Here is a 27,127-nt window from a genome sequence, read left to right as displayed (position 1 = left end):
CAGACATGCATACAGACAAGATATCCATATACCTGAATTAATTTTTTTAATGTACAAAGCATAGGTGGGACCTTAAACTCAGAGCCTCCTATCATAAGGATACAGTATTCAAGACTTAAATATCACCCATCAGTTTCTACTTTCCCATGCTATAAATTTAGGAATGTTTTGGGTGAGATACATTCAACTCACAACATCACAGTAGTGGTGCAGGGGCTTTAACTTGGTGGAAAAGTACCTCGCCAGTATGTTTTTTTTTTAATTTTTTCTTTTAAAAATTATTTATTATCATTGTATGTGTGCATGATATAAACAAAAGTTTATACCATGGGTTTGATGCTCCTCTCCTCTAAAAACATTATATTAGTGTGTATATGATTGCATAAAATATGTATAAGCAATTTTTTTATTTAGGAGGTTGAGATGTTGGCATTGAGTCAAAAAAAGAAAGGTTCGGGCAAAATGCATCAGCAAAGGAAAGAATATGCTATATAATTCTGAGAACCTGAGTTTGAGCCCAAATTCTGTGGTGGAAGGAAAAGACAACTGCAAAGTGTTGTCTTCTGACTTCCCTCCACAGCACTGTGAGTACATACACCTCCCTCCACAGCACTGTGAGTACATACACCTCCCTCCACAGCACTGTGAGTACATACACCTCCCTCCACAGCACTGTGAGTACAGTACACGTCCCTCCACAGCACTGTGAATACATACACCTCCCTCCACAGCACTGTGAGTACATACACCTCCCTCCACAGCACTGTGAGTACAATACACCACCCTCCACAGCACTGTGAGTACATACACCTCCCTCCACAGCACTGTGAGTACATACACCTCCCTCCATAGCACTGTGAGTACAATACACCTCCCTCCACAGCACTGTGAGTACAGTACACCTCCCTCCACAGCACTGTGATTATATACACCTCCCTCCACAGCACTGTGAGAACATACTCCTCACTCCACAGCACTGTGAGTACAGTACACCTCCCTCCACAGCACTGTGAGTACATACACCTCCCTCCACAGCACTGTAAGTACATACACCTCCCTCCACAGCACTGTGAATATATACACCTCCCTCCACAGCACTGTGAGTACATACACCTCCCTCCACAGCACTCTGAGTACAATACACCTCCTTCCACAGCACTCTGAGTACAATACACCTCCCTCCACAGCGCTGTGAGTACAATACACCTCCCTCCACAGCACTGTGAGTACATACACCTCTCTCTGCAGCACTGTGAGTACATATACCTCCCTCCACAGCACTGTGAGTACATACACCTCCTTCCACAGCACTGTGAGTACATACACCTCCCTCCACAGCACTGTGAGTACATACACCTTTCTCCACAGCACTGTGATTACATACACCTCCCTCCACAGCACTGTGAGTACATACACCTCCCTCCACAGCACTGTGAGTACATACACCTCCCTCCACAGCACTGTGAGTACATACACCTCCCTCCACAGCACTGTGAGTACATATACCTCCCTCCACAGAACTGTGAGTACAATACACCTCCCTCCACAGCACTGTGAGTACAGTACACGTCCCTCCACAGCACTGTGAATACATAAACCTCCCTCCACAGCACTGTGAGTACATACACCTCCCTCCACAGCACTGTGAGTACAATACACCACCCTCCACAGCACTGTGAGTACATACACCTCCCTCCACAGCACTGTGAGTACATACACCTCCCTCCATAGCACTGTGAGTACAATACACCTCCCTCCACAGCACTGTGAGTACAGTACACCTCCCTCCACAGCACTGTGAGTACATACTCCTCACTCCACAGCACTGTGAGTACAGTACACCTCCCTCCACAGCACTGTGAATACATACACCTCCCTCCATAGCACTGTGAGTACATACACCTCCCTCCAAAGCACTGTGAGTACAATACACCTTCCTCCACAGCACTGTAAGTACATACACCTCCCTCCACAGCACTGTGAGTACAATACACCTCCCTCCACAGCACTGTGAGTACATACACCTCCCTCCACAGCACTGTGAGTACATACACCACCCTCCACAGCACTGTGATTACATACACCTCCCTCCACAGCACTGTGAGTACATACACCTCCCTCCACAGCACTGTGAGTACATACACCTCCCTCCACAGCAACCTGAGTACATACATCTCCCTCCACAGCACTCTGAGTACAATACACCTCCTTCCACAGCACTCTGAGTACAATACACCTCCCTCCACAGCACTGTGAGTACAATACACCTCCCTCCACAGCACTGTGAGTACATACACCTCTCTCTGCAGCACTGTGAGTACATATACCTCCCTCCACAGCACTGTGAGTACATACACCTCCCTCCACAGCACTGTGAGTACATACACCTCCCTCCACAGCACTGTGAGTACATACACCTCCCTCCACAGCACTGTGAGTACATACACCTCCCTCCACAGCACTGTGAGTACATACACCTCCCTCGACAGCACTCTGAGTACAATACACCTCCCTCCACAGCACTCTGAGTATATACACCTCTCTCCACAGCACTGTGAGTACATATACCTCCCTCCACAGCACTGTGAGTACATACACCTCCCTCCACAGCACTGTGATTACATACACCTCCCTCCACAGCACTGTGAGTACATACACCTCCCTCCACAGCACTGTGAGTACATACACCTCCGACCACAGCACTGTGAGTACAATACACCTCCCTCCACAGCACTGTGAGTACATACACCTCCCTCCACAGCATGTGAGTACATACACCTTCCTCGACACCATGTGAGTACAGTACACCTCCCTCCACAGCACTGTGAGTACATACACCTCCCTCCACACCATGTGAGTACATACACCTCCCTCCACAGCACTGTGAGTACCGTACACCTCCCTCCACAGCATGTGAGTACATACACCTCCCTCCACAGCACTGTGAGTACAATACACCTCCCTCCACAGCAGTGTGAGTACATACACCTCCCTCCACTGCATGTGAGTACATACACCTCCCTCCACATCACTGTGAGTACAATACACCTCCCTCCACAGCACTGTGAGTACATACACCTCCCTCCACAGCATGTGAGTACATACACCTCCCTCCACACCATGTGAGTACATACACCTCCCTCCACACCATGTGAGTACATACACCTTTCTCCACAGCACTGTGAGTACCGTATACCTCCCTCCACAGCATGTGAGTACATACACTTCCCTCCACACCATGTGAGTACATACACCTCCCTCCACAGCACTGTGAGTACCGTATACCTCCCTCCACACTATGTGAGTACATACACCTCCCTCCACAGCACTGTGAGTACATACACCTCCCTCCACAGCACTGTGAGTACATACACCTCCCTCCACATCACTGTGAGTACAGTACACCTCCCTCCACAGCACTGTGAATACATACACCTCCCTCCACAGCACTGTGAGTACATACACCTCCCTCCACAGCACTGTGAGTACATACACCTCCCTCCACAGCACTGTGAGTACAATACACCTCCCTCCACAGCACCGTGAGTACATACACCTCCCTCCACAGCACTGTGAGTACAATACACCTTCCTCCACACCATGTGAGTACAGTACACCTCCCTCCACAGCACTGTGAGTACATACACCTCCCTCCACAGCATGTGAGTACATACTCCTCCCACCACATCACTGTGAGTACCGTACACCTCCCTCCACAGCATGTGAGTACATACACCTCCCTCCACAGCACTGTGAGTACATACACCTCCCTCCACAGCACTGTGAGTACATACACCTCCCTCCACAGCACTGTGAGTACATACACCTCCCTCCACAGCACTGTGAGTACATATACCTCCCTCCACAGAACTGTGAGTACAATACACCTCCCTCCACAGCACTGTGAGTACAGTACACGTCCCTCCACAGCACTGTGAATACATAAACCTCCCTCCACAGCACTGTGAGTACATACACCTCCCTCCACAGCACTGTGAGTACAATACACCACCCTCCACAGCACTGTGAGTACATACACCTCCCTCCACAGCACTGTGATTACATACACCTCCCTCCACAGCACTGTGAGTACATACACCTCCCTCCACAGCACTGTGAGTACATACACCTCCCTCCACAGCACTGTGAGTACATATACCTCCCTCCACAGAACTGTGAGTACAATACACCTCCCTCCACAGCACTGTGAGTACAGTACACGTCCCTCCACAGCACTGTGAATACATAAACCTCCCTCCACAGCACTGTGAGTACATACACCTCCCTCCACAGCACTGTGAGTACAATACACCACCCTCCACAGCACTGTGAGTACGTACACCTCCCTCCACAGCACTGTGAGTACATACACCTCCCTCCATAGCACTGTGAGTACAATACACCTCCCTCCACAGCACTGTGAGTACAGTACACCTCCCTCCACAGCACTGTGAGTACATACTCCTCACTCCACAGCACTGTGAGTACAGTACACCTCCCTCCACAGCACTGTGAATACATACACCTCCCTCCATAGCACTGTGAGTACATACACCTCCCTCCAAAGCACTGTGAGTACAATACACCTTCCTCCACAGCACTGTAAGTACATACACCTCCCTCCACAGCACTGTGAGTACAATACACCTCCCTCCACAGCACTGTGAGTACATACACCTCCCTCCACAGCACTGTGAGTACATACACCTCCCTCCACAGCACTGTGATTACATACACCTCCCTCCACAGCACTGTGAGTACATACACCTCCCTTTACAGCACTGTGAGTACATACACCTCCCTCCACACCACTGTGAGTACATACACCTCCCTCCACAGCACTGTGAGTACATACACCTCCCTCCACAGCACTGTGATTACATACACCTCCCTCCACAGAACTGTGAGTACATACACCTCCCTCCACAGCACTGTGAGTACATACACCTCCCTCCACAGCACTGTGAGTACATACACCTCCCTCCACAGCACTGTGAGTACAATACACCTCCCTCCACAGCACTGTGAGTACATACACCTCCCTCCACAGCACCGTGAGTACATACACCTCCCTCCACAGCACTGTGAGTACATACACCTCTCTCCACAGCACTGTGATTACATACACCTCCCTCCACAGCACTGTGAGTACATACACCTCCCTCCACAGCACTGTGAGTACATACACCTCCCTCCACAGCACTGTGAGTACATACACCTCCCTCCACAGCATGTGAGTACATACACCTCCATCCACACCATGTGAGTACATATACCTCCCTCCACAGCACTGTGAGTACAGTACACCTCCCTCCACAGCACTGTGAGTACATACACCTCCCTCCACAGCACTGTGAGTACATACACCTCCCTCCACAGCACTGTGAGTACATACACCTCCCTCCACAGCACTGTAAGTACAATACACCTCCCTCCACAGCACTGTGAGTACATACACCTCCCTCCACAGCACTGTGAGTACATACACCTCCCTCCACAGCACTGTGAGTACATACACCTCCCTCCACAGCACTCTGAGTACAATACACCTCCTTCCACAGCACTCTGAGTACAATACACCTCCCTCCACAGCACTGTGAGTACAATACACCTCCCTCCACAGCCCTGTGAGTACATACACCTCCCTCCACAGCACTGTGAGTACATACACCTCCCTCCACAGCACTGTGAGTACATACACCTCCCTCCACAGCACTGTGAGTACATACACCTCCCTCCACAGCACTCTGAGTACAATACACCTCCCTCCACAGCACTCTGAGTATATACACCTCTCTCCACAGCACTATGAGTACATATACCTCCCTCCACAGCACTGTGAGTACATACACCTCCCTCCACAGCACTGTGATTACATACACCTCCCTCCACAGCACTGTGAGTACATACACCTCCCTCCACAGCATGTGAGTACATACACCTTCCTCGACACCATGTGAGTACAGTATACCTCCCTCCACAGCACTGTGAGTACATACACCTCCCTCCACAGCACTGTGAGTACATACACCTCCCTCCACAGCACTGTGAGTACATACACCTCCCTCCACAGCACTGTGAGTACCGTACACATGCCTCCACAGCACTGTGAGTACATACACCTCCCTCCACAGCACTGTGAGTACATACACCTCCCTCCACAACACTGTGAGTACATACACCTCCCTCCACAGCACTGTGAGTATATACACCTCCCTCCATAGCATGTGAGTACATACACCTCCCTCCACAGCACTGTGAGTACATACACCTCCCTCCACAGCATATGAGTACATACACCTCCCTCCACACCATGTGAGTACAGTACACCTCCCTCCACAGCACTGTGAGTACATACACCTCCCTCCACAGCACTGTGAGTACATACACCTCCCTCCACAACACTGTGAGTACATACACCTCCCTCCACAGCACTGTGAGTATATACACCTCCCTCCACAGCACTGTGAGTACATACACCTCCCTACACAGCACTGTGAGCACATACACCTCCGACCACAGCACTGTGAGTACAATACACCTCCCTCCACAGCACTGTGAGTACATACACCTCCCTCCACAGCATGTGAGTACATACACCTTCCTCGACACCATGTGAGTACAGTACACCTCCCTCCACAGCACTGTGAGTACATACACCTCCCTCCACAGCATGTGAGTACATACACCTCCCTCCACACCATGTGAGTACAGTACACCTCCCTCCACAGCACTGTGAGTACATACACCTCCCTCCACAGCACTGTAAGTACATACACCTCCCTCCACAGCACTGTGAGTACAATACACCTCCCTCCACAGCACTGTGATTATATACACCTCCCTCCACAGGACTGTGAGTACATATTCCTCACTCCACAGCACTGTGAGTACAGTACACCTCCCTCCACAGCACTGTGAATACATACACCTCCCTCCATAGCACTGTGAGTACATACACCTCCCTCCACAGCACTGTGAGTACAATACACGTTCCTGCACAGCACTGTAAGTACATACACCTCCCTCCACAGCACTGTGAGGACAATACACCTCCCTCCACAGCACTCTGAGTACATACACCTCCCTCCACAGCACTGTGAGTACATACACCACCCTCCACAGCACTGTGATTACATACACCTCCCTCCACAGCACTGTGAGTACATACACCTCCCTTTACAGCACTGTGAGTACATACACCTCCCTCCACACCACTGTGAGTACATACACCTCCCTCCACACCACTGTGAGTACATACACCTCCCTCCACAGCACTGTGATTACATACACCTCCCTCCACAGCACTGTGAGTACATACACCTCCCTCCACAGCACTGTGAGTACATACACCTCCCTCCACAGCACTGTGAGTACATACACCTCCCTCCACAGCACTGTGAGTACAGTACACGTCCCTCCACAGCACTGTGAATACATACACCTCCCTCCACAGCACTGTGAGTACATACACCTCCCTCCACAGCACTGTGAGTACAATACACCACCCTCCACAGCACTGTGAGTACATACACCTCCCTCCACAGCACTGTGAGTACATACACCTCCCTCCACAGCACTGTGAGTGCATACACCTCCCTCCACAGCACTGTGAGTACATACACCTCCCTCCACAGCACTGTGAGTACACACACCTCCCTCCACAGCATGTGAGTACATACACCTCCCTCCACAGCACTGTGAGTATATACACCTCCCTCCACAGCACTGTGAGTACAATACACCTCCCTCCACAGCACTGTGAGTACATACACCTCCCTCCACAGCACTGTGAGTACATACACCTCCCTCCACAGCACCGTGAGTACATACACCTCCCTCCACAGCACTGTGAGTACATACACCTCCCTCCACAGCACTGTGAGTACATACACCTCCCTCCACAACACTGTGAGTACATACACCTCCCTCCACAGCACTGTGAGTACATACACCTCCCTCCACAGCATATGAGTACATACACCTCCCTCCACAGCACTGTGAGTACAGTACACCTCCCTCCACAGCACTGTGAGTACATACACCTCCCTCCACAGCACTGTAAGTACATACACCTCCCTCCACAGCACTGTGAGTACATACACCTCCCTCCACAGCATATGAGTACATACACCTCCCTCCACAGCACTGTGAGTACAGTACACCTCCCTCCACAGCACTGTGAGTACATACACCTCCCTCCACAGCACTGTAAGTACAATACACCTCCCTCCACAGCACTGTGAGTACATACACCTCCCTCCACAGCACTGTGAGTACATACACCTCCCTCCACAGCACTCTGAGTACAATACACCTCCCTCCACAGCACTCTGAGTAAAATACACCTCCCTCCACAGCACTGTGAGTACATACACCACCCTCCACAGCATGTGAGTACATACACCTCCATCCACACCATGTGAGTACATACACCTCCCTCCACAGCACTGTGAGTATATACACCTCCCTCCACAGCACTGTGAGTACATACACCTCCCTACACAGCACTGTGAGTACATACACCTCCGACCACAGCACTGTGAGTACAATACACCTCCCTCCACAGCACTGTGAGTACATACACCTCCCTCCACAGCATGTGAGTACATACACCTTCCTCGACACCATGTGAGTACAGTACACCTCCCTCCACAGCACTGTGAGTACATACACCTCCCTCCACAGCATGTGAGTACATACACCTCCCTCCACACCATGTGAGTACAGTACACCTCCCTCCACAGCACTGTGAGTACATACACCTCCCTCCACAGCACTGTAAGTACATACACCTCCCTCCACAGCACTGTGAGTACAATACACCTCCCTCCACAGCACTGTGAGTACATATTCCTCACTCCACAGCACTGTGAGTACAGTACACCTCCCTCCACAGCACTGTGAATACATACACCTCCCTCCATAGCACTGTGAGTACATACACCTCCCTCCACAGCACTGTGAGTACAATACACGTTCCTGCACAGCACTGTAAGTACATACACCTCCCTCCACAGCACTGTGAGGACAATACACCTCCCTCCACAGCACTCTGAGTACATACACCTCCCTCCACAGCACTGTGAGTACATACACCACCCTCCACATCACTGTGATTACATACACCTCCCTCCACAGCACTGTGAGTACATACACCTCCCTTTACAGCACTGTGAGTACATACACCTCCCTCCACACCACTGTGAGTACATACACCTCCCTCCACACCACTGTGAGTACATACACCTCCCTCCACAGCACTGTGATTACATACACCTCCCTCCACAGCACTGTGAGTACATACACCTCCCTCCACAGCCCTGTGAGTACATACACCTCCCTCCACAGCACTGTGAGTACATACACCTCCCTCCACAGCAACCTGAGTACATACATCTCCCTCCACAGCACTCTGAGTACAATACACCTCCCTCCACAGCACTGTGAGTACAATACACCTCCCTCCACTGCACTGTGAGTACATACACCTCTCTCTGCAGCACTGTGAGTACATATACCTCCCTCCACAGCACTGTGAGTACATACACCTCCCTCCACACACTGTGAGTACATACACCTCCCTCCACAGCACTGTGAGTACATACACCTCCCTCCACAGCACTGTGAGTACATACACCTCCCTCCACAGCACTGTGAGTACATACACCTCCCTCGACAGCACTCTGAGTACAATACACCTCCCTCCACAGCACTCTGAGTATATACACCTCTCTCCACAGCACTGTGAGTACATATACCTCCCTCCACAGCACTGTGAGTACATACACCTCCCTCCACAGCACTGTGATTACATACACCTCCCTCCACAGCACTGTGAGTACATACACCTCCCTCCACAGCACTGTGAGTACAATACACCTCCCTCCACAGCACTGTGAGTACATACACCTCCCTCCACAGCATGTGAGTACATACACCTTCCTCGACACCATGTGAGTACAGTACACCTCCCTCCACAGCACTGTGAGTACATACACCTCCCTCCACACCATGTGAGTACATACACCTCCCTCCACAGCACTGTGAGTACCGTACACCTCCCTCCACAGCATGTGAGTACATACACCTCCCTCCACAGCACTGTGCGTACCGTACACGTGCCTCCACAGCACTGTGAGTACATACACCTCCCTCCACAGCACTGTGAGTACATACACCTCCCTCCACAACACTGTGAGTACATACACCTCCCTCCACAGCACTGTGAGTATATACACCTCCGTCCACACCATGTGAGTACATACACCTCCCTCCACAGCACTGTGAGTACATACACCTCCCTCTACAGCACTGTGTGTACAATACACCTCCTTCCACAGCACACTGAGTACATACACCTACCTCCACAGCACTGTGAGTACATACACCTCCCTCCACAGCACTGTGAGTACATACACCTCCCTCCACAGCACTGTGAGTACATACACCTCCCTCCACAGCACTGTGAGTACTTTCACCTCCCTCCACAGCACTGTGAGTACAATACACCTCCCTCCACAGCAGTGTGAGTACATACACCTCCCTCCACTGCATGTGAGTACATACACCTCCCTCCACAGCACTGTGAGTACAATACACCTCCCTCCACAGCACTGTGAGTACATACACCTCCCTCCACAGCATGTGAGTACATACACCTCCCTCCACACCATGTGAGTACATACACCTCCCTCCACACCATGTGAGTACATACACCTTTCTCCACAGCACTGTGAGTACCGTATACCTCCCTCCACAGCATGTGAGTACATACACTTCCCTCCACACCATGTGAGTACATACACCTCCCTCCACAGCACTGTGAGTACCATATACCTCCCTCCACGCTATGTGAGTACATACACCTCCCTCCATAGCACTGTGAGTACATACACCTCCCTCCACAGCACTGTGAGTACATACACCTCCCTCCACAGCACTGTGAGTACAGTACACCTCCCTCCACAGCACTGTGAATACATACACCTCCCTCCACAGCACTGTGAGTACATACACCTCCCTCCACAGCACTGTGAGTACATACACCTCCCTCCACAGCACTGTGAGTACAATACACCTCCCTCCACAGCACTGTGAGTACATACACCTCCCTCCACAGCACTGTGAGTACAATACACCTTCCTCCACACCATGTGAGTACAGTACACCTCCCTCCACAGCACTGTGAGTACATACACCTCCCTCCACAGCATGTGAGTACATACTTCTCCCACCACATCACTGTGAGTACCGTACACCTCCCTCCACAGCATGTGAGTACATACACCTCCCTCCACAGCACTGTGAGTACATACACCTCCCTCCACAGCACTGTGAGTACATACACCTCCCTCCACAACACTGTGAGTACATACACCTCCCTCCACAGCACTGTGAGTACATATACCTCCCTCCACAGAACTGTGAGTACAATACACCTCCCTCCACAGCACTGTGAGTACAGTACACGTCCCTCCACAGCACTGTGAATACATAAACCTCCCTCCACAGCACTGTGAGTACATACACCTCCCTCCACAGCACTGTGAGTACAATACACCACCCTCCACAGCACTGTGAGTACATACACCTTTCTCCACAGCACTGTGATTACATACACCTCCCTCCACAGCACTGTGAGTACATACACCTCCCTCCACAGCACTGTGAGTACATACACCTCCCTCCACAGCACTGTGAGTACATACACCTCCCTCCACAGCACTGTGAGTACATATACCTCCCTCCACAGAACTGTGAGTACAATACACCTCCCTCCACAGCACTGTGAGTACAGTACACGTCCCTCCACAGCACTGTGAATACATAAACCTCCCTCCACAGCACTGTGAGTACATACACCTCCCTCCACAGCACTGTGAGTACAATACACCACCCTCCACAGCACTGTGAGTACATACACCTCCCTCCACAGCACTGTGAGTACATACACCTCCCTCCATAGCACTGTGAGTACAATACACCTCCCTCCACAGCACTGTGAGTACAGTACACCTCCCTCCACAGCACTGTGAGTACATACTCCTCACTCCACAGCACTGTGAGTACAGTACACCTCCCTCCACAGCACTGTGAATACATACACCTCCCTCCATAGCACTGTGAGTACATACACCTCCCTCCAAAGCACTGTGAGTACAATACACCTTCCTCCACAGCACTGTAAGTACATACACCTCCCTCCACAGCACTGTGAGTACAATACACCTCCCTCCACAGCACTGTGAGTACATACACCTCCCTCCACAGCACTGTGAGTACATACACCTCCCTCCACAGCACTGTGATTACATACACCTCCCTCCACAGCACTGTGAGTACATACACCTCCCTTTACAGCACTGTGAGTACATACACCTCCCTCCACACCACTGTGAGTACATACACCTCCCTCCACAGCACTGTGATTACATACACCTCCCTCCACAGCACTGTGAGTACATACACCTCCCTCCACACCACTGTGAGTACATACACCTCCCTCCACAGCACTGTGAGTACATACACCTCCCTCCACAGCACTGTGATTACATACACCTCCCTCCACAGAACTGTGAGTACATACACCTCCCTCCACAGCACTGTGAGTACATACACCTCCCTCCACAGCACTGTGAGTACAATACACCTCCCTCCACAGCACTGTGAGTACATACACCTCCCTCCACAGCACCGTGAGTACATACACCTCCCTCCACAGCACTGTGAGTATATACACCTCTCTCCACAGCACTGTGATTACATACACCTCCCTCCACAGCACTGTGAGTACATACACCTCCCTCCACAGCACTGTGAGTACATACACCTCCCTCCACAGCACTGTGAGTACATACACCTCCCTCCACAGCATGTGAGTACATACACCTCCATTCACACCATGTGAGTACATATACCTCCCTCCACAGCACTGTGAGTACAGTACACCTCCCTCCACAGCACTGTGAGTACATACACCTCCCTCCACAGCACTGTGAGTACGTACACCTCCCTCCACAGCACTGTGAGTACATACACCTCCCTCCACAGCACTGTAAGTACAATACACCTCCCTCCACAGCACTGTGAGTACATACACCTCCCTCCACAGCACTGTGAGTACATACACCTCCCTCCACAGCACTGTGAGTACATACACCTCCCTCCACAGCACTCTGAGTACAATACACCTCCTTCCTCAGCACTCTGAGTACAATACACCTCCCTCCACAGCACTGTGAGTACAATACACCTCCCTCCACAGCACTGTGAGTACATACACCTCCCTCCACAGCACTGTGAGTACATACACCTCCCTCCACAGCACTGTGAGTACATACACCTCCCTCCACAGCACTGTGAGTACATACACCTCCCTCCACAGCACTCTGAGTACAATACACCTCTCTCCACAGCACTATGAGTACATATACCTCCCTCCACAGCACTGTGAGTACATACACCTCCCTCCACAGCACTGTGATTACATACACCTCCCTCCACAGCACTGTCAGTACATACACCTCCCTCCACAGCACTGTGAGTACATACACCTCCGACCACAGCACTGTGAGTACAATACACCTCCCTCCACAGCACTGTGAGTACATACACCTCCCTCCACAGCATGTGAGTACATACACCTTCCTCGACACCATGTGAGTACAGTATACCTCCCTCCACAGCACTGTGAGTACATACACCTCCCTCCACAGCACTGTGAGTACATACACCTCCCTCCACAGCACTGTGAGTACATACACCTCCCTCCACAGCACTGTGAGTACCGTACACATGCCTCCACAGCACTGTGAGTACATACACCTCCCTCCACAGCACTGTGAGTACATACACCTCCCTCCACAACACTGTGAGTACATACACCTCCCTCCACAGCACTGTGAGTATATACACCTCCCTCCATAGCATGTGAGTACATACACCTCCCTCCACAGCACTGTGAGTACATACACCTCCCTCCACAGCATATGAGTACATACACCTCCCTCCACACCATGTGAGTACAGTACACCTCCCTCCACAGCACTGTGAGTACATACACCTCCCTCCACAGCACTGTGAGTACATACACCTCCCTCCACAACACTGTGAGTACATACACCTCCCTCCACAGCACTGTGAGTATATACACCTCCCTCCACAGCACTGTGAGTACATACACCTCCCTACACAGCACTGTGAGTACATACACCTCCGACCACAGCACTGTGAGTACAATACACCTCCCTCCACAGCACTGTGAGTACATACACCTCCCTCCACAGCATGTGAGTACATACACCTCCCTCCACACCATGTGAGTACAGTACACCTCCCTCCACAGCACTGTGAGTACATACACCTCCCTCCACAGCACTGTAAGTACATACACCTCCCTCCACAGCACTGTGAGTACAATACACCTCCCTCCACAGCACTGTGATTATATACACCTCCCTCCACAGCACTGTGAGTACATATTCCTCACTCCACAGCACTGTGAGTACAGTACACCTCCCTCCACAGCACTGTGAATACATACACCTCCCTCCATAGCACTGTGAGTACATACACCTCCCTCCACAGCACTGTGAGTACAATACACGTTCCTGCACAGCACTGTAAGTACATACACCTCCCTCCACAGCACTGTGAGGACAATACACCTCCCTCCACAGCACTCTGAGTACATACACCTCCCTCCACAGCACTGTGAGTACATACACCACCCTCCACAGCACTGTGATTACATACACCTCCCTCCACAGCACTGTGAGTACATACACCTCCCTTTACAGCACTGTGAGTACATACACCTCCCTCCACACCACTGTGAGTACATACACCTCCCTCCACACCACTGTGAGTACATACACCTCCCTCCACAGCACTGTGATTACATACACCTCCCTCCACAGCACTGTGAGTACATACACCTCCCTCCACAGCACTGTGAGTACATACACCTCCCTCCACAGCACCGTGAGTACATACACCTCCCTCCACAGCACTGTGAGTACATACACCTCCCTCCACAGCACTGTGAGTACATACACCTCCCTCCACAACACTGTGAGTACATACACCTCCCTCCACAGCACTGTGAGTACATACACCTCCCTCCACAGCATATGAGTACATACACCTCCCTCCACAGCACTGTGAGTACAGTACACCTCCCTCCACAGCACTGTGAGTACATACACCTCCCTCCACAGCACTGTAAGTACATACACCTCCCTCCACAGCACTGTGAGTACATACACCTCCCTCCACAGCATATGAGTACATACACCTCCCTCCACAGCACTGTGAGTACAGTACACCTCCCTCCACAGCACTGTGAGTACATACACCTCCCTCCACAGCACTGTAAGTACAATACACCTCCCTCCACAGCACTGTGAGTACATACACCTCCCTCCACAGCACTGTGAGTACATACACCTCCCTCCACAGCACTCTGAGTACAATACACCTCCCTCCACAGCACTCTGAGTAAAATACACCTCCCTCCACAGCACTGTGAGTACAATACACCTCCCTCCACAGCACTGTGAGTACATCCACCTCTCTCCGCAGCACTGTGACTACATACACCTCCCTCCACAGCACTGTGAGTACATACACCTCCCTCCACAGCACTGTGAGTACATACACCTCCCTCCACAGCACTGTGAGTACATACACCTCCCTCCAGAGCACTCTGAGTACATACACCTCCCTTCACAGCACTGTGAGTACAATACACCTCCCTCCACAGCACTGTGAGTACATACACCTCCCTCCACAGCATGTGAGTACATACACCTTCCTCCACACCATGTGAGTACAGTACACCTCCCTCCACAGCACTGTGAGTACATACACCTCCCTCCACACCATGTGAGTACATACACCTCCCTCCACAGCACTGTGAGTACCGGACACCTCCCTCCACAGCATGTGAGTACATACACCACCCTCCACAGCACTGTGAGTACAATACACCTCCCTCCACAGCACTGTGAGTACATACACCTCCCTCCACAGCATGTGAGTACATACACCTCCCTCCACAGCACTGTGAGTACAATACACCTCCCTCCACAGCACTGTAGTACATACACCTCCCTCCACAGCATGGGAGTACATACACCTCCCTCCACAGCACTGTGAGTACAATACACCTCCCTCCACAGCACTGTGAGTACATACACCTCTCTCCACAGCATGTGAGTACATACACCTCCCTCCACAGCATGTGAGTACATACACCTCCCTCCACAGCACTGTGAGTACATACACCTTTCTCCACAGCACTGTAAGTACATACACCTCCCTCCACAGCACTGTGAGTACATACACCTCCCTCCACAGCACTGTAAGTACAATACACCTCCCTCCACAGCACTGTGAGTACATACACCTCCCTCCACAGCACTGTGAGTACATACACCTCCCTCCACAGCAACGTGAGTACATACATCTCCCTCCACAGCACTCTGAGTACAATACACCTCCTTCCACAGCACTCTGAGTACAATACACCTCCCTCCACAGCACTGTGAGTACAATACACCTCCCTCCACAGCACTGTGAGTACATACACCTCTCTCTGCAGCACTGTGAGTACATATACCTCCCTCCACAGCACTGTGAGTACATACACCTCCCTCCGCAGCACTGTGAGTACATACACCTCCCTCCACAGCACTGTGAGTACATACACCTCCCTCCACAGCACTGTGAGTACATACACCTCCCTCCACAGCACTGTGAGTACATACACCTCCCTCGACAGCACTCTGAGTACAATACACCTCCCTCCACAGCACTCTGAGTATATACACCTCTCTCCACAGCACTGTGAGTACATATACCTCCATCCACAGCACTGTGAGTACATACACCTCCCTCCACAGCACTGTGATTACATACACCTCCCTCCACAGCACTGTGAGTACATACACCTCCCTCCACAGCACTGTGAGTACATACACCTCCGACCACAGCACTGTGAGTACAATACACCTCCCTCCACAGCACTGTGAGTACATACACCTCCCTCCACAGCATGTGAGTACATACACCTTCCTCGACACCATGTGAGTACAGTACACCTCCCTCCACAGCACTGTGAGTACATACACCTCCCTCCACACCATGTGAGTACATACACCTCCCTCCACAGCACTGTGAGTACCGTACACCTCCCTCCACAGCATGTGAGTACATACACCTCCCTCCACAGCACTGTGCGTACCGTACACCTGCCTCCACAGCACTGTGAGTACATACACCTCCCTCCACAGCACTGTGAGTACATACACCTCCCTCCACAATACTGTGAGTACATACACCTCCCTCCACAGCACTGTGAGTACATACACCTCCCTCCACAGCATGTGAGTACATACACCTCCCTCCACACCATGTGAGTACAGTACACCTCCCTCCACAGCACTGTGAGTACATACACCTCCCTCCACAGCACTGTAAGTACATACACCTCCCTCCACAGCACTGTGAGTACAATACACCTCCCTCCACAGCACTGTGAGTACATATTCCTCACTCCACAGCACTGTGAGTACAGTACACCTCCCTCCACAGCACTGTGAATACATACACCTCCCTCCATAGCACTGTGAGTACATACACCTCCCTCCACAGCACTGTGAGTACAATACACGTTCCTGCACAGCACTGTAAGTACATACACCTCCCTCCACAGCACTGTGAGGACAATACACCTCCCTCCACAGCACTCTGAGTACATACACCTCCCTCCACAGCACTGTGAGTACATACACCACCCTCCACAGCACTGTGATTACATACACCTCCCTCCACAGCACTGTGAGTACATACACCTCCCTTTACAGCACTGTGAGTACATACACCTCCCTCCACACCACTGTGAGTACATACACCTCCCTCCACACCACTGTGAGTACATACACCTCCCTCCACAGCACTGTGATTACATACACCTCCCTCCACAGCACTGTGAGTACATACACCTCCCTCCACAGCACTGTGAGTACATACACCTCCCTCCACAGCACTGTGAGTACATACACCTCCCTCCACAGCAACCTGAGTACATACATCTCCCTCCACAGCACTCTGAGTACAATACACCTCCTTCCACAGCACTCTGAGTACAATACACCTCCCTCCACAGCACTGTGAGTACAATACACCTCCCTCCATAGCACTGTGAGTACATACACCTCCCTCCGCAGCACTGTGAGTACAATACACGTTCCTGCACAGCACTGTAAGTACATACACCTCCCTCCACAGCACTGTGAGGACAATACACCTCCCTCCACAGCACTCTGAGTACATACACCTCCCTCCACAGCACTGTGAGTACATACACCACCCTCCACAGCACTGTGATTACATACACCTCCCTCCACAGCACTGTGAGTACATACACCTCCCTTTACAGCACTGTGAGTACATACACCTCCCTCCACACCACTGTGAGTACATACACCTCCCTCCACACCACTGTGAGTACATACACCTCCCTCCACAGCACTGTGATTACATACACCTCCCTCCACAGCACTGTGAGTACATACACCTCCCTCCACAGCACTGTGAGTACATACACCTCCCTCCACAGCACTGTGAGTACATACACCTCCCTCCACAGCAACCTGAGTACATACATCTCCCTCCACAGCACTCTGAGTACAATACACCTCCTTCCACAGCACTCTGAGTACAATACACCTCCCTCCACAGCACTGTGAGTACAATACACCTCCCTCCACTGCACTGTGAGTACATACACCTCTCTCTGCAGCACTGTGAGTACATATACCTCCCTCCACAGCACTGTGAGTACATACACCTCTCTCCACAGCACTGTGAGTACATACACCTCCCTCCACAGCACTGTGAGTACATACACCTCCCTCCACAGCACTGTGAGTACATACACCTCCCTCCACAGCACTGTGAGTACATACACCTCCCTCGACAGCACTCTGAGTACAATACACCTCCCTCCACAGCACTCTGAGTATATACACCTCTCTCCACAGCACTGTGAGTACATATACCTCCCTCCACAGCACTGTGAGTACATACACCTCCTTCCACAGCACTGTGATTACATACACCTCCCTCCACAGCACTGTGAGTACATACACCTCCCTCCACAGCACTGTGAGTACAATACACCTCCCTCCACAGCACTGTGAGTACATACACCTCCGTCCACAGCATGTGAGTACATACACCTTCCTCGACACCATGTGAGTACAGTACACCTCCCTCCATAGCACTGTGAGTACATACACCTCCCTCCACAACATGTGAGTACATACACCTCCCTCCACAGCACTGTGAGTACCGTACACCTCCCTCCACAGCATGTGAGTACATACACCTCCCTCCACAGCACTGTGCGTACCGTACACCTGCCTCCACAGCACTGTGAGTACATACACCTCCCTCCACAACACTGTGAGTACATACACCTCCCTCCACAACACTGTGAGTACATACACCTCCCTCCACAGCACTGTGAGTATATACACCTCCGTCCACACCATGTGAGTACATACACCTCCCTCCACAGCACTGTGAGTACATACACCTCCCTCTACAGCACTGTGTGTACAATACACCTCCTTCCACAGCACACTGAGTACATACACCTACCTCCACAGCACTGTGAGTACATACACCTCCCTCCACAGCACTGTGAGTACATACACCTCCCTCCACAGCACTGTGAGTACATACACCTCCCTCCACAGCACTGTGAGTACTTTCACCTCCCTCCACAGCACTGTGAGTACAATACACCTCCCTCCACAGCAGTGTGAGTACATACACCTCCCTCCACTGCATGTGAGTACATACACCTCCCTCCACAGCACTGTGAGTACAATACACCTCCCTCCACAGCACTGTGAGTACATACACCTCCCTCCACAGCATGTGAGTACATACACCTCCCTCCACACCATGTGAGTACATACACCTCCCTCCACACCATGTGAGTACATACACCTTTCTCCACAGCACTGTGAGTACCGTATACCTCCCTCCACAGCATGTGAGTACATACACTTCCCTCCACACCATGTGAGTACATACACCTCCCTCCACAGCACTGTGAGTACCGTATACCTCCCTCCACACTATGTGAGTACATACACCTCCCTCCACAGCACTGTGAGTACATACACCTCCCTCCACAGCACTGTGAGTACATACACCTCCCTCCACAGCACTGTGAGTACAGTACACCTCCCTCCACAGCACTGTGAATACATACACCTCCCTCCACAGCACTGTGAGTACATACACCTCCCTCCACAGCACTGTGAGTACATACACCTCCCTCCACAGCACTGTGAGTACAATACACCTCCCTCCACAGCACTGTGAGTACATACACCTCCCTCCACAGCACTGTGAGTACAATACACCTTCCTCCACACCATGTGAGTACAGTACACCTCCCTCCACAGCACTGTGAGTACATACACCTCCCTCCACAGCATGTGAGTACATACTCCTCCCACCACATCACTGTGAGTACCGTACACCTCCCTCCACAGCATGTGAGTACATACACCTCCCTCCACAGCACTGTGAGTACATACACCTCCCTCCACAGCACTGTGAGTACATACACCTCCCTCCACAGCACTGTGAGTACATACACCTCCCTCCACAGCACTGTGAGTACATATACCTCCCTCCACAGAACTGTGAGTACAATACACCTCCCTCCACAGCACTGTGAGTACAGTACACGTCCCTCCACAGCACTGTGAATACATAAACCTCCCTCCACAGCACTGTGAGTACATACACCTCCCTCCACAGCACTGTGAGTACAATACACCACCCTCCACAGCACTGTGAGTACATACACCTCCCTCCACAGCACTGTGATTACATACACCTCCCTCCACAGCACTGTGAGTACATACACCTCCCTCCACAGCACTGTAAGTACATACACCTCCCTCCACAGCACTGTGAGTACATACACCTCCCTCCACAGCACTGTGAGTACATATACCTCCCTCCACAGAACTGTGAGTACAATACACCTCCCTCCACAGCACTGTGAGTACAGTACACGTCCCTCCACAGCACTGTGAATACATAAACCTCCCTCCACAGCACTGTGAGTACATACACCTCCCTCCACAGCACTGTGAGTACAATACACCACCCTCCACAGCACTGTGAGTACATACACCTCCCTCCACAGCACTGTGAGTACATACACCTCCCTCCATAGCACTGTGAGTACAATACACCTCCCTCCACAGCACTGTGAGTACAGTACACCTCCCTCCACAGCACTGTGAGTACATACTCCTCACTCCACAGCACTGTGAGTACAGTACACCTCCCTCCACAACACTGTGAATACATACACCTCCCTCCATAGCACTGTGAGTACATACACCTCCCTCCAAAGCACTGTGAGTACAATACACCTTCCTCCACAGCACTGGAAGTACATACACCTCCCTCCACAGCACTGTGAGTACAATACACCTCCCTCCACAGCACTGTGAGTACATACACCTCCCTCCACAGCACTGTGAGTACATACACCTCCCTCCACAGCACTGTGATTACATACACCTCCCTCCACAGCACTGTGAGTACATACACCTCCCTTTACAGCACTGTGAGTACATACACCTCCCTCCACACCACTGTGAGTACATACACCTCCCTCCACAGCACTGTGAGTACATACACCTCCCTCCACAGCACTGTGATTACATACACCTCCCTCCACAGAACTGTGAGTACATACACCTCCCTCCACAGCACTGTGAGTACATACACCTCCCTCCACAGCACTGTGAGTACATACACCTCCCTCCACAGCACTGTGAGTACAATACACCTCCCTCCACAGCACTGTGAGTACATACACCTCCCTCCACAGCACCGTGCGTACATACACCTCCCTCCACAGCACTGTGATTATATACACCTCTCTCCACAGCACTGTGATTACATACACCTCCCTCCACAGCACTGTGAGTACATACACCTCCCTCCACAGCACTGTGAGTACATACACCTCCCTCCACAGCACTGTGAGTACATACACCTCCCTCCACAGCATGTGAGTACATACACCTCCATCCACACCATGTGAGTACATATACCTCCCTCCACAGCACTGTGAGTACAGTACACCTCCCTCCACAGCACTGTGAGTACATACACCTCCCTCCACAGCACTGTGAGTACATACACCTCCCTCCACAGCACTGTGAGTACATACACCTCCCTCCACAGCACTGTAAGTACAATACACCTCCCTCCACAGCACTGTGAGTACATACACCTCCCTCCACAGCACTGTGAGTACATACACCTCCCTCCACAGCACTGTGAGTACATACACCTCCCTCCACAGCACTCTGAGTACAATACACCTCCTTCCACAGCACTCTGAGTACAATACACCTCCCTCCACAGCACTGTGAGTACAATACACCTCCCTCCACAGCACTGTGAGTACATACACCTCCCTCCACAGCACTGTGAGTACATACACCTCCCTCCACAGCACTGTGAGTACATATACCTCCCTCCACAGCACTGTGAGTACATACACCTCCCTCCACAGCACTCTGAGTACAATACACCTCCCTCCACAGCACTGTGAGTACATACACCTCCCTCCACTGCATGTGAGTACATACACCTCCCTCCACAGCACTGTGAGTACAATACACCTCCCTCCACAGCACTGTGAGTACATACACCTCCCTCCACAGCATGTGAGTACATACACCTCCCTCCACACCATGTGAGTACATACACCTCCCTCCACACCATGTGAGTACATACACCTTTCTCCACAGCACTGTGAGTACCGTATACCTCCCTCCACAGCATGTGAGTACATACACTTCCCTCCACACCATGTGAGTACATACACCTCCCTCCACAGCACTGTGAGTACCGTATACCTCCCTCCACACTATGTGAGTACATACACCTCCCTCCACAGCACTGTGAGTACATACACCTCCCTCCACAGCACTGTGAGTACATACACCTCCCTCCACAGCACTGTGAGTACAGTACACCTCCCTCCACAGCACTGTGAATACATACACCTCCCTCCACAGCACTGTGAGTACATACACCTCCCTCCACAGCACTGTGAGTACATACACCTCCCTCCACAGCACTGTGAGTACAATACACCTCCCTCCACAGCACTGTGAGTACATACACCTCCCTCCACAGCACTGTGAGTACAATACACCTTCCTCCACACCATGTGAGTACAGTACACCTCCCTCCACAGCACTGTGAGTACATACACCTCCCTCCACAGCATGTGAGTACATACTCCTCCCACCACATCACTGTGAGTACCGTACACCTCCCTCCACAGCATGTGAGTACATACACCTCCCTCCACAGCACTGTGAGTACATACACCTCCCTCCACAGCACTGTGAGTACATACACCTCCCTCCACAGCACTGTGAGTACATACACCTCCCTCCACAGCACTGTGAGTACATATACCTCCCTCCACAGAACTGTGAGTACAATACACCTCCCTCCACAGCACTGTGAGTACAGTACACGTCCCTCCACAGCACTGTGAATACATAAACCTCCCTCCACAGCACTGTGAGTACATACACCTCCCTCCACAGCACTGTGAGTACAATACACCACCCTCCACAGCACTGTGAGTACATACACCTCCCTCCACAGCACTGTGATTACATACACCTCCCTCCACAGCACTGTGAGTACATACACCTCCCTCCACAGCACTGTAAGTACATACACCTCCCTCCACAGCACTGTGAGTACATACACCTCCCTCCACAGCACTGTGAGTACATATACCTCCCTCCACAGAACTGTGAGTACAATACACCTCCCTCCACAGCACTGTGAGTACAGTACACGTCCCTCCACAGCACTGTGAATACATAAACCTCCCTCCACAGCACTGTGAGTACATACACCTCCCTCCACAGCACTGTGAGTACAATACACCACCCTCCACAGCACTGTGAGTACATACACCTCCCTCCACAGCACTGTGAGTACATACACCTCCCTCCATAGCACTGTGAGTACAATACACCTCCCTCCACAGCACTGTGAGTACAGTACACCTCCCTCCACAGCACTGTGAGTACATACTCCTCACTCCACAGCACTGTGAGTACAGTACACCTCCCTCCACAACACTGTGAATACATACACCTCCCTCCATAGCACTGTGAGTACATACACCTCCCTCCAAAGCACTGTGAGTACAATACACCTTCCTCCACAGCACTGGAAGTACATACACCTCCCTCCACAGCACTGTGAGTACAATACACCTCCCTCCACAGCACTGTGAGTACATACACCTCCCTCCACAGCACTGTGAGTACATACACCTCCCTCCACAGCACTGTGATTACATACACCTCCCTCCACAGCACTGTGAGTACATACACCTCCCTTTACAGCACTGTGAGTACATACACCTCCCTCCACACCACTGTGAGTACATACACCTCCCTCCACAGCACTGTGAGTACATACACCTCCCTCCACAGCACTGTGATTACATACACCTCCCTCCACAGAACTGTGAGTACATACACCTCCCTCCACAGCACTGTGAGTACATACACCTCCCTCCACAGCACTGTGAGTACATACACCTCCCTCCACAGCACTGTGAGTACAATACACCTCCCTCCACAGCACTGTGAGTACATACACCTCCCTCCACAGCACCGTGCGTACATACACCTCCCTCCACAGCACTGTGAGTATATACACCTCTCTCCACAGCACTGTGATTACATACACCTCCCTCCACAGCACTGTGAGTACATACACCTCCCTCCACAGCACTGTGAGTACATACACCTCCCTCCACAGCACTGTGAGTACATACACCTCCCTCCACAGCATGTGAGTACATACACCTCCATCCACACCATGTGAGTACATATACCTCCCTCCACAGCACTGTGAGTACAGTACACCTCCCTCCACAGCACTGTGAGTACATACACCTCCCTCCACAGCACTGTGAGTACATACACCTCCCTCCACAGCACTGTGAGTACATACACCTCCCTCCACAGCACTGTAAGTACAATACACCTCCCTCCACAGCACTGTGAGTACATACACCTCCCTCCACAGCACTGTGAGTACATACACCTCCCTCCACAGCACTGTGAGTACATACACCTCCCTCCACAGCACTCTGAGTACAATACACCTCCTTCCACAGCACTCTGAGTACAATACACCTCCCTCCACAGCACTGTGAGTACAATACACCTCCCTGCACAGCACTGTGAGTACATACACCTCCCTCCACAGCACTGTGAGTACATACACCTCCCTCCACAGCACTGTGAGTACATATACCTCCCTCCACAGCACTGTGAGTACATACACCTCCCTCCACAGCACTCTGAGTACAATACACCTCCCTCCACAGCACTCTGAGTATATACACCTCTCTCCACAGCACTATGAGTACATATACCTCCCTCCACAGCACTGTGAGTACATACACCTCCCTCCACAGCACTGTGATTACATACACCTCCCTCCACAGCACTGTGAGTACATACACCTCCCTCCACAGCACTGTGAGTACATACACCTCCGACCACAGCACTGTGAGTACAATACACCTCCCTCCACAGCACTGTGAGTACATACACCTCCCTCCACAGCATGTGAGTACATACACCTTCCTCGACACCATGTGAGTACAGTATACCTCCCTCCACAGCACTGTGAGTACATACACCTCCCTCCACAGCACTGTGAGTACATACACCTCCCTCCACAGCACTGTGAGTACATACACCTCCCTCCACAGCACTGTGAGTACCGTACACATGCCTCCACAGCACTGTGAGTACATACACCTCACTCCACAGCACTGTGAGTACATACACCTCCCTCCACAACACTGTGAGTACATACACCTCCCTCCACAGCACTGTGAGTATATACCCCTCCCTCCATAGCATGTGAGTACATACACCTCCCTCCACAGCACTGTGAGTACATACACCTCCCTCCACAGCATATGAGTACATACACCTCCCTCCACACCATGTGAGTACAGTACACCTCCCTCCACAGCACTGTGAGTACATACACCTCCCTCCACAGCACTGTGAGTACATACACCTCCCTCCACAACACTGTGAGTACATACACCTCCCTCCACAGCACTGTTAGTATATACACCTCCCTACACAGCACTGTGAGTACATACACCTCCCTACACAGCACTGTGAGTACATACACCTCCGACCACAGCACTGTGAGTACAATACACCTCCCTCCACAGCACTGTGAGTACATACACCTCCCTCCACAGCATGTGAGTACATACACCTCCCTCCACACCATGTGAGTACAGTTCACCTCCCTCCACAGCACTGTGAGTACATACACCTCCCTCCACAGCACTGTAAGTACATACACCTCCCTCCACAGCACTGTGAATACAATACACCTCCCTCCACAGCACTGTGATTATATACACCTCCCTCCACAGCACTGTGAGTACATATTCCTCACTCAACAGCACTGTGAGTACAGTACACCTCCCTCCACAGCACTGTGAATACATACACCTCCCTCCATAGCACTGTGAGTACATACACCTCCCTCCACAGCACTGTGAGTACAATACACGTTCCTGCACAGCACTGTAAGTACATACACCTCCCTCCACAGCACTGTGAGGACAATACACCTCCCTCCACAGCACTCTGAGTATATACACCTCCCTCCACAGCACTGTGAGTACATACACCACCCTCCACAGCACTGTGATTACATACACCTCCCTCCACAGCACTGTGAGTACATACACCTCCCTTTACAGCACTGTGAGTACATACACCTCCCTCCACACCACTGTGAGTACATACACCTCCCTCCACACCACTGTGAGTACATACACCTCCCTCCACAGCACTGTGATTACATACACCTCCCTCCACAGCACTGTGAGTACATACACCTCCCTCCACAGCACTGTGAGTACATACACCTCCCTCCACAGCACTGTGAGTACATACACCTCCCTCCACAGCACTGT

The 27,127-nt window shown here is 51.4% G+C and overlaps 2 protein-coding genes across 35 annotated transcripts in view; one reads left to right on the top strand and one right to left on the bottom strand.

Moving 5' to 3' along the window:
- The window catches only part of Erlec1 (endoplasmic reticulum lectin 1), a 71,528-nt gene that overhangs the window by 16,301 nt on the left and 28,100 nt on the right, over window positions 1-27,127 (top strand). The gene's annotated exons all lie outside the window — the stretch shown is intronic.
- Window positions 400-27,127, bottom strand: part of LOC127695984 (keratin-associated protein 4-3-like) — a 46,444-nt gene continuing 19,716 nt past the window's right edge. For 2 of the 33 annotated variants that reach the window (XR_007980152.1, XM_052198350.1), the window contains 2 exons: window positions 26,628-26,809; window positions 23,970-24,219 (listed from right to left, as the gene is read on the bottom strand). Coding sequence is in view for 32 of the 33 variants with exons in the window: in XM_052198350.1 (XP_052054310.1) it covers window positions 24,190-24,219; window positions 26,628-26,809 (212 nt within the window). In the remaining variant the exon portion in view is untranslated. The other 31 variants (XM_052198389.1, XM_052198362.1, XM_052198365.1 and 28 more) reach the window with 31 other exon arrangements.

Source organism: Apodemus sylvaticus, chromosome 11 (assembly GCF_947179515.1).
Source record: "Apodemus sylvaticus chromosome 11, mApoSyl1.1, whole genome shotgun sequence".
NCBI lineage: Eukaryota > Metazoa > Chordata > Mammalia > Rodentia > Muridae > Apodemus > Apodemus sylvaticus.
This window is presented reverse-complemented; position numbering and strand designations above follow the sequence as displayed.